The sequence below is a fragment of the Ranitomeya variabilis genome, chromosome 7, assembly GCF_051348905.1.
Source record: "Ranitomeya variabilis isolate aRanVar5 chromosome 7, aRanVar5.hap1, whole genome shotgun sequence".
NCBI lineage: Eukaryota > Metazoa > Chordata > Amphibia > Anura > Dendrobatidae > Ranitomeya > Ranitomeya variabilis.
In genome coordinates, this window is record NC_135238.1 from 201,446,271 (window position 1) to 201,461,197 (window position 14,927).

The window sequence follows — 14,927 nt, forward strand, 5'->3', positions numbered from 1 at the left end:
TTGTACGGTTATGGCACTGTAGGTTGTTATTGAATAATAACATTTTTTTTAATGTGTTTCTGATATATGCTGGCGTTTCTTGTGTGCGGCCTTGCTGGGTTTGGATTGGTTTTGGATTTATATTTTGGTTGTTCTTGTGTCATGCGGATGTTCAATGCCTTTTTTTTGTAAGATTTTTTATTGTAAAATTTGTGGTGCATGTCTTTTTCTGGCTTCTATTGTTGGGGTAACCGTATGGCGTTTTCTAGGCTCATGTCTTGCTGGGTTTTATTATGCTGTTGGCATTTTTTTTTCTTTCCTTGAGTGTCTTTTCTTGCTGGTGGGGGGCTACATTTATGATGTTTCATTTGTATTGTATTGTTCCGTGCTGCTATATGCCATTCGTTTTCTGTATGGCTTCCATATATATATCTCCTGTCTTGAATGTTTCCATAGCCAAGTGTGTAGTATTTATTTTTTTTTTTTTTTTAGTTTGGGCCCTTTTTTAAAAATTTCTTGTGTTCTCTTTTCTATTTGACTATGGTTTTTCTTTTGGTTGCTGTATATTGTCCTGTAATGTTTATTGCTTATTATCTATAATGGTATTTATCGCCTTTTTCAGATGTATTTCTGTGGTAGATGTCACCAGATGGTGTTGTTTTGGATCATGTCTTGTTGCTATTGTAAAGTATGGCGTGCAGTTTGCTATTTCATTGTGCCTTTTTTTTTCCTCTTTATTTTTTTATTTTTTTTTTTTTTAAATTTGGACATAGGTGTCTATTTTTGCTTAATTTTGTTTGGGTCTATTCTTGTATTGTTTCTTCTATTGTCTTCTCTTGTAATGTATGGCGTTGTGGTGTCGCTTTTTGAGTTTGCATTGTCCTATCAGTCAACAGTCAATTGTGGTTGTTTTAATGTTTTATTGTATGTGGCATTGCTTTGAATGTGATTTTTTGCTCATTTTTTCATTGCAGAGCAAACTTGCAAGAATGACGAGTGAGTCAGAGTCTGAACATAGGCAATCGGCGAGGGGGAGTGCGGTGAGTAATTATGTCCAGTTGCTTACTATTCGCTGCCATTTGTAGCATTGTCACTAATTTTTGTATACATTTTTTTACAGGCTTCTTCAAGTGAGGGGGAAGGCACACAGCGGGAGCAGGGAGATCGGTGCCAAGATGGGTCGTCAGGCCGGCAAGTGAGTATTTGTTTTTTTTTTTTTATCTTTTTTTTTTTTGTGGCATCCTGCTGGGAGGAACATTAGGAGCAACCTGGTTTCACTAGGGCTGTTTACAAAGCTTAATTACATATAGCTTTTCAGGGCAGCAAGTATTTGGGGGAAGGTAACATACAGTTGAACTCCCTGCACAAAAACATTCAAAAATACAGGTTTAGAAACCATCAATATACATACATAAAATGGCAAAGGATAGGGCAAAGGTACAAATCATGCCAGGTGCTGATGATGGTTGTTTATATTTGCCTATTTGTAACCTTTTTGTTTTCTATTTTTTCTAGGTTTCACAACGGGACCACAGGGAGAGTATCGATGTGGAGCTCCTGATCTCCAGCATCCAGGAGCGTGGCCCGTTGTGGGACAGCCGTGACCCCCGGCACATGGACCAGGTGGTTTCTAGGCGTTTGTGGGCAGAGGTGGCAAAGTCGCTGTGGGATGGCTTTGACAGTGCCTCCGCCAAGGACAAAGGCACCTTTAGTGAGTATTGCTGATACGCTGCTATGACCCATCTTGCCAGGATAAACACAACCGTGTGTGATGCTATCAACGCCTAAACTTTGCATCACACACGGTTGTTTTATCATTTTAAAATGCTACATATGTAACCTTTTTTTTTCTTTGCATTCACAGTGACAAAGTTGAGGACCAGATGGCGATCCATGAAGGACCGTTTCAATAAGGGGCTGCGTGCTGAGGAGGAGCAATCGAGGAGTGGTGCTGCTGCGGCCAAGTCGGTTCCATATAAATACAACCGACAATTACAGTTCCTAAGACCAATCCTTGGCCGCCGACAGTAAGTATTTTGTCCACATACCATATTGCACATTGGACATTGCCCAGACACATATATTGCACAGCCACATAGTACATTGCCCAGCCACGTACATTGTGCATCCACACACATAGTATGTTTGCAGGCCACTATATCGCAGCCACATAGTACACGTTCTAGCCACGTATCCACATAGTACATTTCCCAGGCACATAGTGTCTTGGCCATCAATGTAGTCAGCGTAGCATATTGGCCATCCACGGTATTTTTTTTAGGTTAAGCGAGAGTCCTTGTAGTCCATGACAGGTTACGTTCTGAGTCAGTGTAGTTCTGATCGCAGGAATAATGATGACGTCTCGATCACAAGATCCTAACGTCATGGACATTCCTGCGATCAGATCAGCAAAGTTTTTTTTTGTTTTTTTTTTTTAATTTTTTTTTTATAGACCTTAAATTTTCTATTATTTTTGAGACATAGACGGCATCTTGAAATTATTATTTCACACCAAAATTTTTTCAAAATATGACAGGGGTATGCATTGCCTTTGGCAGAGGGAATGTACAGTCATTTTCTGCCGTCGGTATGTCCATGATTGTTATCGTGAGCCCTAATGGTCAGCTGGCGATAACAATCAGCAATTTATTATAGGCCACACAGAGTGAGAGACAGGGGATTGTAATGTTTTGTTGTGTCATGTAATGAACATTTTTTTACAGGAGTTGGCGTATGTGATAGTTTATTAATTGAAGACTAATTTTTACATTATCTTTTCACAGGACACACAGCAGCACCCTCCAGCGAGCTCCCCCCTGTGAAGCGGAACTTCATGGATCGCCATCTGAGCCGTCACAGCCATCCCACAGCGACAGCAGGCCTGCACCACCATCATCTGGAGAACCGGCTGCCGGTACGTCAGGTTTTCCCCTGCCCGAGGCCTCTGGCGCACCTTCGTTCGGGAATTCCCGACAGCGCCAGCGGGCCTCGGACAGGTCAGTCATGCCTGAATTTTTGCACTTGGGCACGGTGTTCCAGAACGGTTTCAAGGCGTTGAGAGATGAAATGTCCAGTATGGGACGGCGCCTTGAAATCCTGGAAGCCGAGCTCACAAATCCGGCAAAACATTTTTTAAGCACAATTGCTAAGGGCATGGTGGAAAACCTTACGCCGGAACTCCAGATTTCGGTGATGCAGGACTGCCACAATTCTTACGTGAGGGCTCTGCAGCAGTCTCGGGTCGCGCAGTCAGCGACACTGCCCGTAGTGCCGTCGCTGGCTAGCGTGACTCCGACTACTGCTGCAGAGTCACTCCAGCCACCCCACCCTGGTCCAAGTGCCGGGCGACGCCACCACAGCCACCATACCAGTGTGCGGCCCACTCCTGCTCCTGCCAGGCCCTCATCCTCCCGTAGGAGTGCTTCTGGGGGAGATGCCGCCGAAGGCAGGGAAAAAAAAAAAAGAAAACATAAGAGGAGGCACACAGACACACACCCAGAGGCACAGGTTCTGGCTGCTCCAGGACACACACCATCTCGTCGTGGCTCTAGCCACAGCAGGAGCAGCCAGGGCCAACCAAGCCAAAAAAGAAGGCGGCTTGTGTTGCCTCCTCCCTCCTCCACTGACGAGGCGGTCTCCCCAGTGTACCCTGCGGGGGGTTTGGACCTGCCCTCAAGCCTCCTTCAGTATGGCGGCTCCTCCTCCTCTACCACTCCCACTCTCAGGTCCAGAACTCGAAGCTACCGGTCACCGCTGGTAGCGGATGTTGATCCCCCCTCGGATGTTGATACCCCCTAATTTGCTTTTCCCTTTTTTTCTGTTTCCCCCCAATAAAAATTTATTTTTTTGTATACAATATTTGGTCTTCTTTTCAAGTACAATGCTCGGTAATTCACTCCGTGCGCCGTTTATTTGTGCTTCAAACGCCTCATATATGCAATGTCAGACAGTATTTTTGGATTTTTTAATTTGACCGTTTCTTTGGGTGTCGTTCATTGCTGTATGAGGTGTTTCCAAACACTAAAGTGTATGAGTTGTTTTCAAAGAAAAAGGGTATGTGTCCACGCTCAGGATTGCATCCGAATTTGGTCCGGATTTTAATTCAATATTTGTAGCCAAAACCAGGCGTGGGTAATAAATACAGCAGTGGAGCATATGTTTCTATTCTACTTTTCCTAATTGTTCCACTCCTGGTTTTGGCTTACAAATATTGATGAAAAAACCTGAGCAATTCAGGATGCAATCCTGAACGTGGACACATACTGTAAAGGTACCTTCACACTTAACAATGCTGCAGCAAAACAGACAACGATGCAATTCACTGCAGCATCGCTATTTGGGAGCTGGAGAGCTGTCTGTGTGACCGCTCTCCAGCGACCAACGATGCCGAGGTCCCCGGGTAACCATGTTAAACATCGGGTTGCTAAGCGCAGGGCGCACTTCCGATGTTTACCCTGGTTACCAGTGTAAAATGAAAAAAAAAAAAAAATATTCACAATCGCATCCCCCGGCGTCAGCTTCCCTGCACTGACTGAGTGACGTCCCTCACAGCAACGCTGTGCTGTGCATTCACTTTACGGCCGGCGCTCACTCAGTGCAGGAAGTGGACGCCAGGGGACGCGAAGATGAGTATATTTATTTTTATTTTTTAGTTTACAATTAACACTGGTAACCACGGTAAACATAAGCGCGACCATGCGCTTGGTAACCCGTTGTTTACCCTGGTTACCAGTGTAAAACATCGCTGGTATCGTTGATTTTGCTGTCAAACACAACGATACACGGCGATCTGACAAACAAATAAATATGGTATGGTATAAATTTTGTCTTGGAAGCATGGTAGAAAACGTAAGAAATTTTTTTTATTAAAACACAACATTTTAAAAACAAAGGTTTACAAGTTTTTTAGATAAGGCACATTTACATTGGTGAACTATTTTTAGCATAGTCACACCAGAATACAGTCCAACAGTTTATTACACCATTGAATCTTGCCATGACAGACGGCCAACATCTGACACAAAATAGGCCGCAAAACGGTCCCTCATCTGCGCAATTTCCACGCTTGACCTCAGAGGATGATCATGGAAATTGGGCAATGGGTTGGCTATGGTTTCATCCAGATCAACGTTCAGTCTCTCTTTGGCCAGAATAAAATTGTGGAGAACCACACACGCCTTCACCACCTCATCCACTGTCTCAGTTTTCAGATTAATGGCGGATCCTAATATCCGCCATTTAGAGACAAGGATGCCAAAGGCGCACTCCACAGTCCTTCTGGCCCTGGACAGTCTGTAATTGAACACCCTTTTCGTGTGGTCCAAGCCCCGACTTGAGTAGGGTTTCAATAGGTTGGCAGACATTTGGAATGCCTCATCCCCAACCACAACAAATGGCATCGCAGGGCCTTCGGTGTGGGGAAGAGGTCGTGGCTGGGGGAAATTGAAATTGTTGCCATATAATTTTTGGCCCATATCAGACTCTTTGAATGTGCGCGAGTCATTTGACCGGCCAAAAGCACCAATGTCGACTGCCAGAAAACGGCAGTCCGCACCGGCAATTGCCATCAGCACAGTGGAAAAATATTTTTTGTAGTTATAGAAAAGGGATCCACTTTTCCCTGGCTTGGTAATACGAATGTGCTTGCCATCCACCGCGCCAATACAGTTTGGAAACGAACACACTTCCTCAAATTTCTCGGCGTTGGCCAACCAGATATCGCTTGTAGGGACGGGTAAAAATTCTTCCCGGAGGTTATCCCACAAAGCGCGGCAGGTCTCAGCAATAATTCCCGAGAGAGTGGAGACTCCAATCCGGAACTGAAATTGAAGGGATCGCAAGGTCTCTCCGGTAGCCAGGAAACTGCCAAGAAGATAAAGAAATTACATTAGTACATTGCAATTTATAAGGGTATGTCTCCACTGTCCGGAGACGCGGCGCTATCGTTGCAGCGGCGAAGCCGGTCGGCGATAAGCCCCGCCCCCTTCCTGGGACGCAATGGTGCCGGATGTGTACAGTACACATCCGGGATCATCGCACCCCTCGCCGTAGGGCCCTGTGATATACCTTGCGGGGACGCTGCGTCCCCGCAAGGTGTACGGACATGCTGTGTTCTGAAAAGACGCGCAGCATGTCCGGAGTCGCAGGGCCTCCGCGTGCGGGTTTCCACGCATAGTGGAGACGGGATTTCATAAAATCCCCTCCACTATGCTGGAACATCTGGACGCTGCTTGTTTGACGCTGCAGCGTCAAACAAGCTTACTGACCGTAGAAACACAGCCTAAAAGTACATTGACCATACCACCCCCAACAAAAATTAAGAAAAAAAAAAAAAAAAAAAGGGAAGATGTGAACGTAGCCGAACATATCTCAAGTCATTCAAACAGCTACGTACCGTAGAGTCACCAGCAGCCGCTCCTCTGCGGATATAGCTCTCCGGAGCTGAGTATCCTGCCTGCTGATGGCTCCTTCCACCCGACGCAGAAGATACCGGAAGCTCTCCTGAGACATCCTGGTGTACTCGAAATACTTCTCCAGGTTCTCATTCAGTTCGCCAAACAAGCTATGGTATGCTCCACGGCTCTCCCGGACTTCCAAGATAGGGTGTATCCAAAATCTGCGATGAATCCATCTCCGTTTTTCTCTTTCTCTTTGATGAGCACAGGCGACAGCATAGGCATGAGCCAAGGCTAAATCCATCTCCATATCCATGATAACACTGTCCAAGGGACGCTCCATCATGAATACCAGCAAATGGGAGGAATTCATGTCTGCCATGGTATATATACACAATTACATAAACACCAACCCTCTTCTAGCCATTGGTGGCCCTTATCTATTGTGTAGACACTTTTTTTGGTGGGTGGGATGAAGAATGACTCACTGCACAAAAAACGCATGCGGCGCAAAACGCTGCGTTTTTTGTTGGAAACGCAACTGCGTTTACAAAAAATGCTGCGTTTTGCGCCGCATGCGTTGAACGCATGCGGCGCAAAACGCAGCGTTGTGCATGCGTTGTGTTGCGTTTTTGTCTGCGTTGTGCGTTGCGGCGGCGACGCTGCGGCGCACACCGCAAATGTGAACGTAGCCTTAGACAGCTCTTTGGTCGAGGCTGGAGTGTGATTGAGTGTGTCGGCAGGTATCTTTTATATAGGTAATGAGTTCAAACAGGTGCAGTAATACAGGTAATGAGTGCAGAGTAGGAGGCTTTTTAAAGAAAAACTAAAAGGTCTGTGAGATCCAGAATTATTGCTGGTTGGTAGGTGATCAAATACTTATTTCATGCAATAAAATTCTATTTAATTATTTAAAAATCATACAATGTGTTTTTCTGGTTCCTATTTTTAGATTTTGCCTCTCACAGTTGAAGTGTACCTACGATAAAAACTACAGACCTCTCCATTATTTGTAGGTGGGAACATTTGCAAAATTGGCAGTGTATCAAATACTTATTTTCCCCACCTTATGTCCCGTATCTGGGCCAGTCGTGGTATATATGTTTCCTATCCTGGTATACGTTACCCATCCTGGTATATTTCTACCACTGTTCTTTAACACATAAATAATCTACTCACCTATCCTTCACTTCCCCGCTGTGTAGCGTTCTCTTCTGAAGCCGGCAACTGACTTCTGCGTGCAAGCGACAGGCAGCGTATGACGTCATTGCCATGCACAGCCTGTGCAGCCTGTGCTTGGCTTGCTGACTTCAGCTGCTGGCCTCTGTCTGATAGGCCCGTCAGGTCTCTGCACCTCAATACACTTCAACTGAATGTGCATTCTCAGACGAACATCCAGCTGAAGTACATTCTGGTGTCAGCGGGCCTCTCTCCCGCAATGCTGCGTCCTCTGCAATTGCTATCATTACATCCCTGTGTACATACATACATATACACACTATATTGAAAAGAGTATTGGGACACCTGCACATTACACCTACAAAAGCTTTTATGATTTCCAATTCTACATCCATAATATGGAATAGGTTCCCCCTTTGCTGCTATAACTGCTTCCACAATTCTGAGAAGACTTATAAGTTTTTGGACGTGTCTTTGGGAATTTTTGCATATTTATTCAGAAAAGCATTTGTGAGATCAGACATTGATGTTAGATGAGCGGACTTGTATACTAATGTCCATTTTAGTGCATCATAAGTTGTTTGGTGTGAAAGAGCTTGACCGGCCACATAGAGTCCTGACCTCAACCCAATCCAAGGCCACAAACCATGTCTTTATAGACCTTTTTTTGTGCACTAGGCACAGTCAAAGGAAAGAAAAGGCCCTCTCCAAACTGTTTGTCAAGTTAAAAACTACAAAAGTCCAAAATGTCTTATATACTGAATCATTAAGATTTCACTTCACTGGAACTAAGTGTTCGAGATTGTTTTCCAAAAAAATAAACCCATAGTATTGTTCCTCCTCCACCAAACTTTACAGTTGGCACAATGCAGTTAGGTGGGTCACTTTCGCTTGACATTCCCCAAACCCAGACTTGTCCATCAGATGCCAGACAGGACATGTTACCACTGCTCCAGAGTTCATTGACAGAGTGCTTTTACCTACTCCATCTGAAGGTAGTCAATGTGCTTGGTGATGTAAGGCCTGCACGCAGCTGCTCGGCCATGGAAACCCATGCCATGAAGCTCTGGTGCACAGTTTTTTGAGCTCATGTTAATTGCAGAAGAGATTTGATATAGTATGTACAGTATATATATGACCATGGAATAGTGAGTATCTTATTCATATAAAGTTGTTAATTTTAAATGTTTTTTGGAATGTATAGAATGAATTGTATCTACATTTATCTCTTTTAGGAGAGCGACCGTCCTGATTTGAGCAGCTTCATGGAGAGCGGAGAATGGTTCATGAAGGATTACAAGTGCTGGAAGCATTTTGTGTTCTACGATTGTTGCCCTGATAAACCATATCTGGACATCACTTATCATTTCCTTTTGCAGCGCCTTCCACTTTACTTCATCGTCAATGTCATCATTCCATGCCTGCTCTTCTCCTTTCTGACCGGTTTAGTGTTTTATTTGCCGACAGGCTCATGTACGTAGACTATGACTTGATGTCACTAGGCAAGACTCTTCATAGGATCCCCCATTCTCCTAATATGAGTGGGTCTCAGAGGTGGCATCACAATCTGTCAGACGTTATGACTAGAGTTGTGCAAATTGTTTCCCAGGACCCTGGTCCAGCGACCGCATCAGTTGTCCATGGCCACCAGAAAAGAGCTCTGTGAACTGCCTACTACCTGGTGGCATCCTAGTCATTAACTAGTGTGCGCGTCACATCAAAATGATGGCGTGATAACATGTCACAAGAGGGGCCAAGGATGCCGGCAGGTAGGAGATGGCTCACTGGGCTCATGTCCAGTGGCCACCGAATACTGATGGTCCTATGAATTAATTTGCTTGTCTCTTATTATGACAAATGTAGTAACAAAGATGTCTTCTGTGCGAAATCCCCCTTTAATTCTAGAATTACTCCATATCTATTTTTTATAAGTTGCTTCTTAAATCTGTCCTTCATTGACAGGTGAGAAGATAACGCTGAGTGTCTCTGTCCTGCTGTCCCTCACCGTGTTTCTTCTGGTTATTGTGGAATTGATTCCGTCAACTTCTAGCGCCGTGCCGCTGATCGGAAAATACATGTTATTCACCATGCTGTTTGTCATCGCTTCCATTGTCATCACAGTCATTGTAATCAATTTACATTTCCGTACCCCAAGTACTCATATTATGCCCGAGTGGTTGAGGAAGGTGAGTTGCCAAACATCATAACTATTACCGAACAGAAAATCACCCTTAAAGGGGTTCTACTAGATTTGTAAGCTATCCCCAGTCCATGAGATAGGACTTCTTATGTGCAAATGCTAGGACTTACAATTATCCTGAAAACATGGCTCCACAGATCCACATCTAAATGGAGCGAAAGTCAAGCATGCACGACTTTGCTATATCACAGGGGCGTTGAGAGGGTCCTAAACGATCAGGGGCCCAAGCCCCAAAGTGCATGCCTCCTCATGCGACATCCCCCCGAAATTCAAAAGAATATATGTACATATATACCACTGCTGCTAACCTAAAATACATTATGCAAAGACCAATATTATCAAAATTACCATTATAAAAGGCCAAAATAATGCGGCTACTCAATGCTCACTACCATCACCACCAAACAGCGAATACATATATAATATGACCATTACCTCTACATAACAAAGCACTCTATACAAATAATAATAATCTTTATTTTTATATAGCGCTAACATATTACGCAGCGCTTTACAGTTTGCACACATTATCATCGCTGTCCCCGATGGGGCTCACAATCTAAATTCCCTATCAGTATGTCTTTGGAATGTGGGAGGAAACCGGAGTGCCCGGAGGAAACCCACGCAAACACGGAGAGAACATACAAACTCTATACAAAGACCAATGATGCCACCATAAACCTGCCATACAATGACTGGAATAAATTAAGCTGTTACTAAATTCCTTCAAAAAATTAGTGTCCCATAGAAAGTATTAATGCCCCTACTGAGCTACCTAGAAAGTTATAAGACCCCGTATGCTCCTTTTCAATGTTATAATATCCCAAGTGCCCCCTTCCAGCAACAAACACTTTAAATTGGCAGTCAAGGGTAACAATGCACTCCCTAAAAAAAAAATAATAGTGCCATATGAGTGCCCCAATCAAAACTAATAATGTCCTCCGAGTGCCCCCACAGCTCTGTATATACAGTATGATGGCCCCTAAAGCCCTTTATTATACATTGAGGGCCCCAGAGCTCCCTATATATAGTAAAATGACTACAGAGCGCCTCCATATACAATATGATATACACACAGCTCTCTCTATATAGTATGATATCCCCACAGCCCATCTATATATATATATATATATATATATATATATATATATATATATATATATATATATATATATATATATAGTGAGGCCCTACAGTTTCCTATATATAGCATGATGGTGCCCACAGATCCTTACATATAGGATGATGTCTCCACAACCCAATAGATATAGTATGGTGGTCCCCACAACTCACTATTTATGGTATTATGTCCCCTTCAGCACACAATGTATAGTATCATGTCTCTTCAGCCCCTTATACGGAATATGATAGCCCCACAGCCCCCTTATGATGGTCCCCTCAGTTACTCTATATATAGTATAGGAGGCCCCCACTGCCCCATACATATAGTGTGACAGCCCCATTTCTCCACATATACAGTGGCACACTAAAGTTTGGTCCCCCTTGGTCATAATGACTGTTATTGCGAAAAGTAAAGCAAGTTGAAGATGAAATGATCTCTGAAAGGCCTAAAGTTAAAGATGACGCACTTCCTTTGTATTTTACGGGGAAAAATATATATTGTATACTTGGCTCCCAGTTGAATCATATAAATGATTTTAGGTAACATTTCTGGTCCTACAGCACCGGAATCATAAGGAATAGTGTAAGCACTACTAATAAAAGGTATGGGATGGTGCACTGAACCGTTCAGCTGTGATAAGGTGGCACCAAGTTTCATCAGTCATTTTGTGCCAATCCGATACTTTCATTGTTAAACTCCCATGTCCTGCATGAATGATCTCAACCTAAATTTTCGAAATTTTTAATGGTCACCTAAAGCTCCTTGAAAGCCATCCAGGTACATGTGATTAATAGTTAATATCACTTTAACTGATCATATTTTTTCTGGAATTAATGTATCAGCATCAACATTCTCTTTTTATATTGTAAGTTCCTCCTAGTCCTGAATGTACACTCCGTTAATTAATGGACACCCACGCGCACACATTCATGGCATGCTGTCATATGTTCTCTTCATCAGGTTGTCATTGAAACTATTCCCAACATGATGTTCTTTTCTACAATGAAACGACCTTCACAAGGCAAAAAAGGAAATAAGATTTTCACTCAAGACATTGATATTTCGGATATCTCAGGAAAGCCGGGTCCTGTCGCTGACACCTACAAGTCACCGATCTTAAAGAACCCTGATGTGAAGAACGCCATAGAAGGGGTTAAATATATTGCAGAATCGATTAATTCAGACCAAGAATCCAATAAGGTAAAAGGAGCTCAAATCCATGATATATCCATTAAAAAAAAATCGTCATTTGTGTTTATGTGCTAATTATTATTATTATTTTTTTCAATATATCTTCATAGCATTTGGGGCTTCTTTTTATGATGAAAACCAGCAAATCCTCTGTATAAAGATTTAATAGTTAACATATCTGCCGCCACTATTTTTCACTTTGGAAAAGGTTATAAAAAAAAGTAATAATAGGCAGAGTATCCCCCAACGTCAAGAGTCCCTAAAGTGGCCTCCGTGCAATACCATAGGATTTAACTGTATCGGTGCCATGTGGACGGACGCTCACCTAGGGGGTCCATGTGGGCTCAGGTTGGCTTCCTTCCCTGGTAGCCATGCTCCTGCACTGACCGAAGTCTACAATAATCTATTCTTGTACCTACAGGCTTCAGAAGAATGGATATTCTCTGCCATGGTGATTGATCACATTCTCCTAGCAGTCTTCATGTTAGTCTGTATAATTGGGACAGTGGCTATTTTTGCGGGACGGCTCATTGAGCTACATAATGAGGGCTAGGTTGCTACGAGTTGATCTTCTGAAGCCATGAAGCTCTGAAACTCTGGACCTGGATGAAGACGCATAATCATCATCACGATCAAGCGATATACAAGGAAACTCTCTGTAAATATTAGGGTCCCTGCCCGTATTGATCATTAGAAATGTATTCCTGATTTTTCGCGAAACAAAAAAATTAAAGTCTGATTAGAAAAATGTTTTATTCCTCTTGTGGTACCCTTAAAGCAAATAACAATTATTGCCCATTCTCGTTTTATTGAGCAGTTTGCATTTTATTACAGTTGTGATTAAACTCCAGTCGACACAATTGTTTCTTGTGTAAAAACGTCATATTCTTGATGCATATTAACCGTAGTCTGGAAATTATTATTATTTGTTTTAATAAAGTATTATGCATTTTTTTTATTCTATTTTTTGTGTGTGCAAAATACACAGTGGAGGAGAATAAAGCGCCTAAATAGCTAAAATTACATGTAATCAATGCGGTAAAGAGAATAAAGCCGAATAAAGTGAGGCCTAAGGCCCCAATTCATCATTGCCTTTGAGCCTGTTTTTTTGTCTAGTTCTGTGCCGTTTTTTTTTTGTTTGCACATAATTCATTATTCTATTTGCACCTTTTTTTAAGTATATTTCATATGTACTCGCCTGTTTGTTTTTCCTGCTTTCTTGGCGAAGGTTGTCAATTTCAGGCGTTTTCAGCTGATTCATCAATTGTGGCTTTTTAAAATGTCACAAAAAGTTGTGCAATTTCCCTCCAGTCCTCCCCTGGTTTATATTCAAGTATACAATTTTTTCAACTTTTGGTAAAAAAAAAAAAAAAAAAATCAGGACAGGGAACAAAAAGACCATTTTTCACTCTCCGTCACAATCGTGAATCTAGTGTGCTATTTTGATTAATTTGGCATCAGAAACAGCAACTAATACCACATGACAAAAAAAGAAAGTGACTTAAAAAGAATACCTGCAAATGACGAATCAGAGCCATAAGATCCAATTATTGCATTTGCACCTTTTTTTGTCTAATTTTTGGTGGTTTTAGCCTGTTTTTCATTTGCACCTTTTTCCAATTTTGTGTGTTTATCACTCTTTTTTTTAATCATTGTGGATGGGATTTGGGGTTTTCAGCTGATTCATCAATTTGCAAAATTTTTGTGCAAATGCACTCCAGTGCTTCCTTGAAGGACTGCAAATTTTAGCAGAGCATATGATTTTTTTAAAGGGAACCTATCACCCCGCTTTTTAAAAATTAGATAAAAATAGTGTGAAATAGGGGCAGAGCTGGGCTTTACATTATTGCCTTTTCGGTGCCTTTACACCCCCGTTAGGCTGCCGAAATACCTTTGTGAAGTGGCCGTTTTGTCCTGTCACTCAAGTTGGTCAGGTCGGATGGGCGTGGTCACAGCGCCGTTTCTCCCCCAGATCAGGCTCATCATTACGTTGGTGGCGTAGTGGTGTGCGCATGTCCAAGGTCCCGAATCCTGCACAGGGGAGTGAAAATAGCAGCGATGTCCGTTATTTCATTGGTGGTCGGTGGGCGCGGCCATCTTGCTTTGGCCGCGCGTGCGCAGAAGCGGCGCTCTGCTGGCCGCGGCTTCAGGAAAATGGCCGCGGGCATCCGCGCGTGCGCAGATGGCTATCGCGGCGGCCATTTTCGTGAAGCAGAGTTCGCATCTCGGCTTCACGAAAATGGCCGCCGCGATAGCCATCTGCGCACGCGCGGATGCCCGCGGCCATTTTCCTGAAGCCGTGACCAGCAGAGCGCCGCTTCTGCGCACGCGCGGCCAAAGCAAGATGGCCGCGCCCACCGACCACCAATGAAATAACGGACATCGCTGCTATTTTCACACCCCTGTGCAGGATTCGGGACCTTGGACATGCGCACACCACTACGCCACCAACGTAATGATGAGCCTGATCTGGGGGAGAAACGGCGCTGTGACCACGCCCATCCGACCTGACCAACTTGAGTGACAGGACAAAACGGCCACTTCACAAAGGTATTTCGGCAGCCTAACGGGGGTGTAAAGGCACCAAAAAGGCAGTAATGTAAAGCCCAGCTCTGCCCCTATTTCACACTATTTTTATCTAATCTTTAAAAAACGGGGTGATAGGTTCCCTTTAACTAAAAGGTTGCAAAAATAAAAAAAAATGCGGTTGCTTCACACTCACTTCATACAGACGTAACTGACATGTGGAGGCAGCAAGAAACTTTCACTTCTTCCTGGTGTCAGATTTGTTTGCAGGAAGTGACAGTGAGAAAAATGCTAAATGGCTGCAGTGGTCACATGATATAAGTCATGTGAGCCC

At 43.3% G+C, this 14,927-nt stretch overlaps 2 protein-coding genes across 2 annotated transcripts in view; both read left to right on the forward strand.

The window, feature by feature from the left end:
- LOC143784423 (acetylcholine receptor subunit alpha-1-A-like) overlaps positions 1 to 13,157 on the forward strand; it is a 31,519-nt gene extending 18,362 nt beyond the window's left edge. The window contains exons 6-9 of the mRNA XM_077272652.1: positions 8,789 to 9,026; positions 9,516 to 9,739; positions 11,837 to 12,076; positions 12,489 to 13,157. Coding sequence (XP_077128767.1) covers positions 8,789 to 9,026; positions 9,516 to 9,739; positions 11,837 to 12,076; positions 12,489 to 12,620 — 834 coding nt within the window. The 3' untranslated portion in view covers positions 12,621 to 13,157. The remainder of the gene's footprint in view (positions 1 to 8,788; positions 9,027 to 9,515; positions 9,740 to 11,836; positions 12,077 to 12,488) is intronic.
- Positions 692 to 4,441, forward strand: LOC143784422 (uncharacterized). Its single transcript, XM_077272651.1, has 5 exons — positions 692 to 1,019; positions 1,100 to 1,174; positions 1,495 to 1,690; positions 1,844 to 2,006; positions 2,763 to 4,441. Exons 1-5 carry the CDS (start codon positions 825 to 827, stop codon positions 3,775 to 3,777), a joined length of 1,644 nt encoding a protein of 547 aa, XP_077128766.1. The 5' UTR covers positions 692 to 824; the 3' UTR covers positions 3,778 to 4,441.
- Positions 13,158 to 14,927: the final 1,770 nt, after the last annotated feature.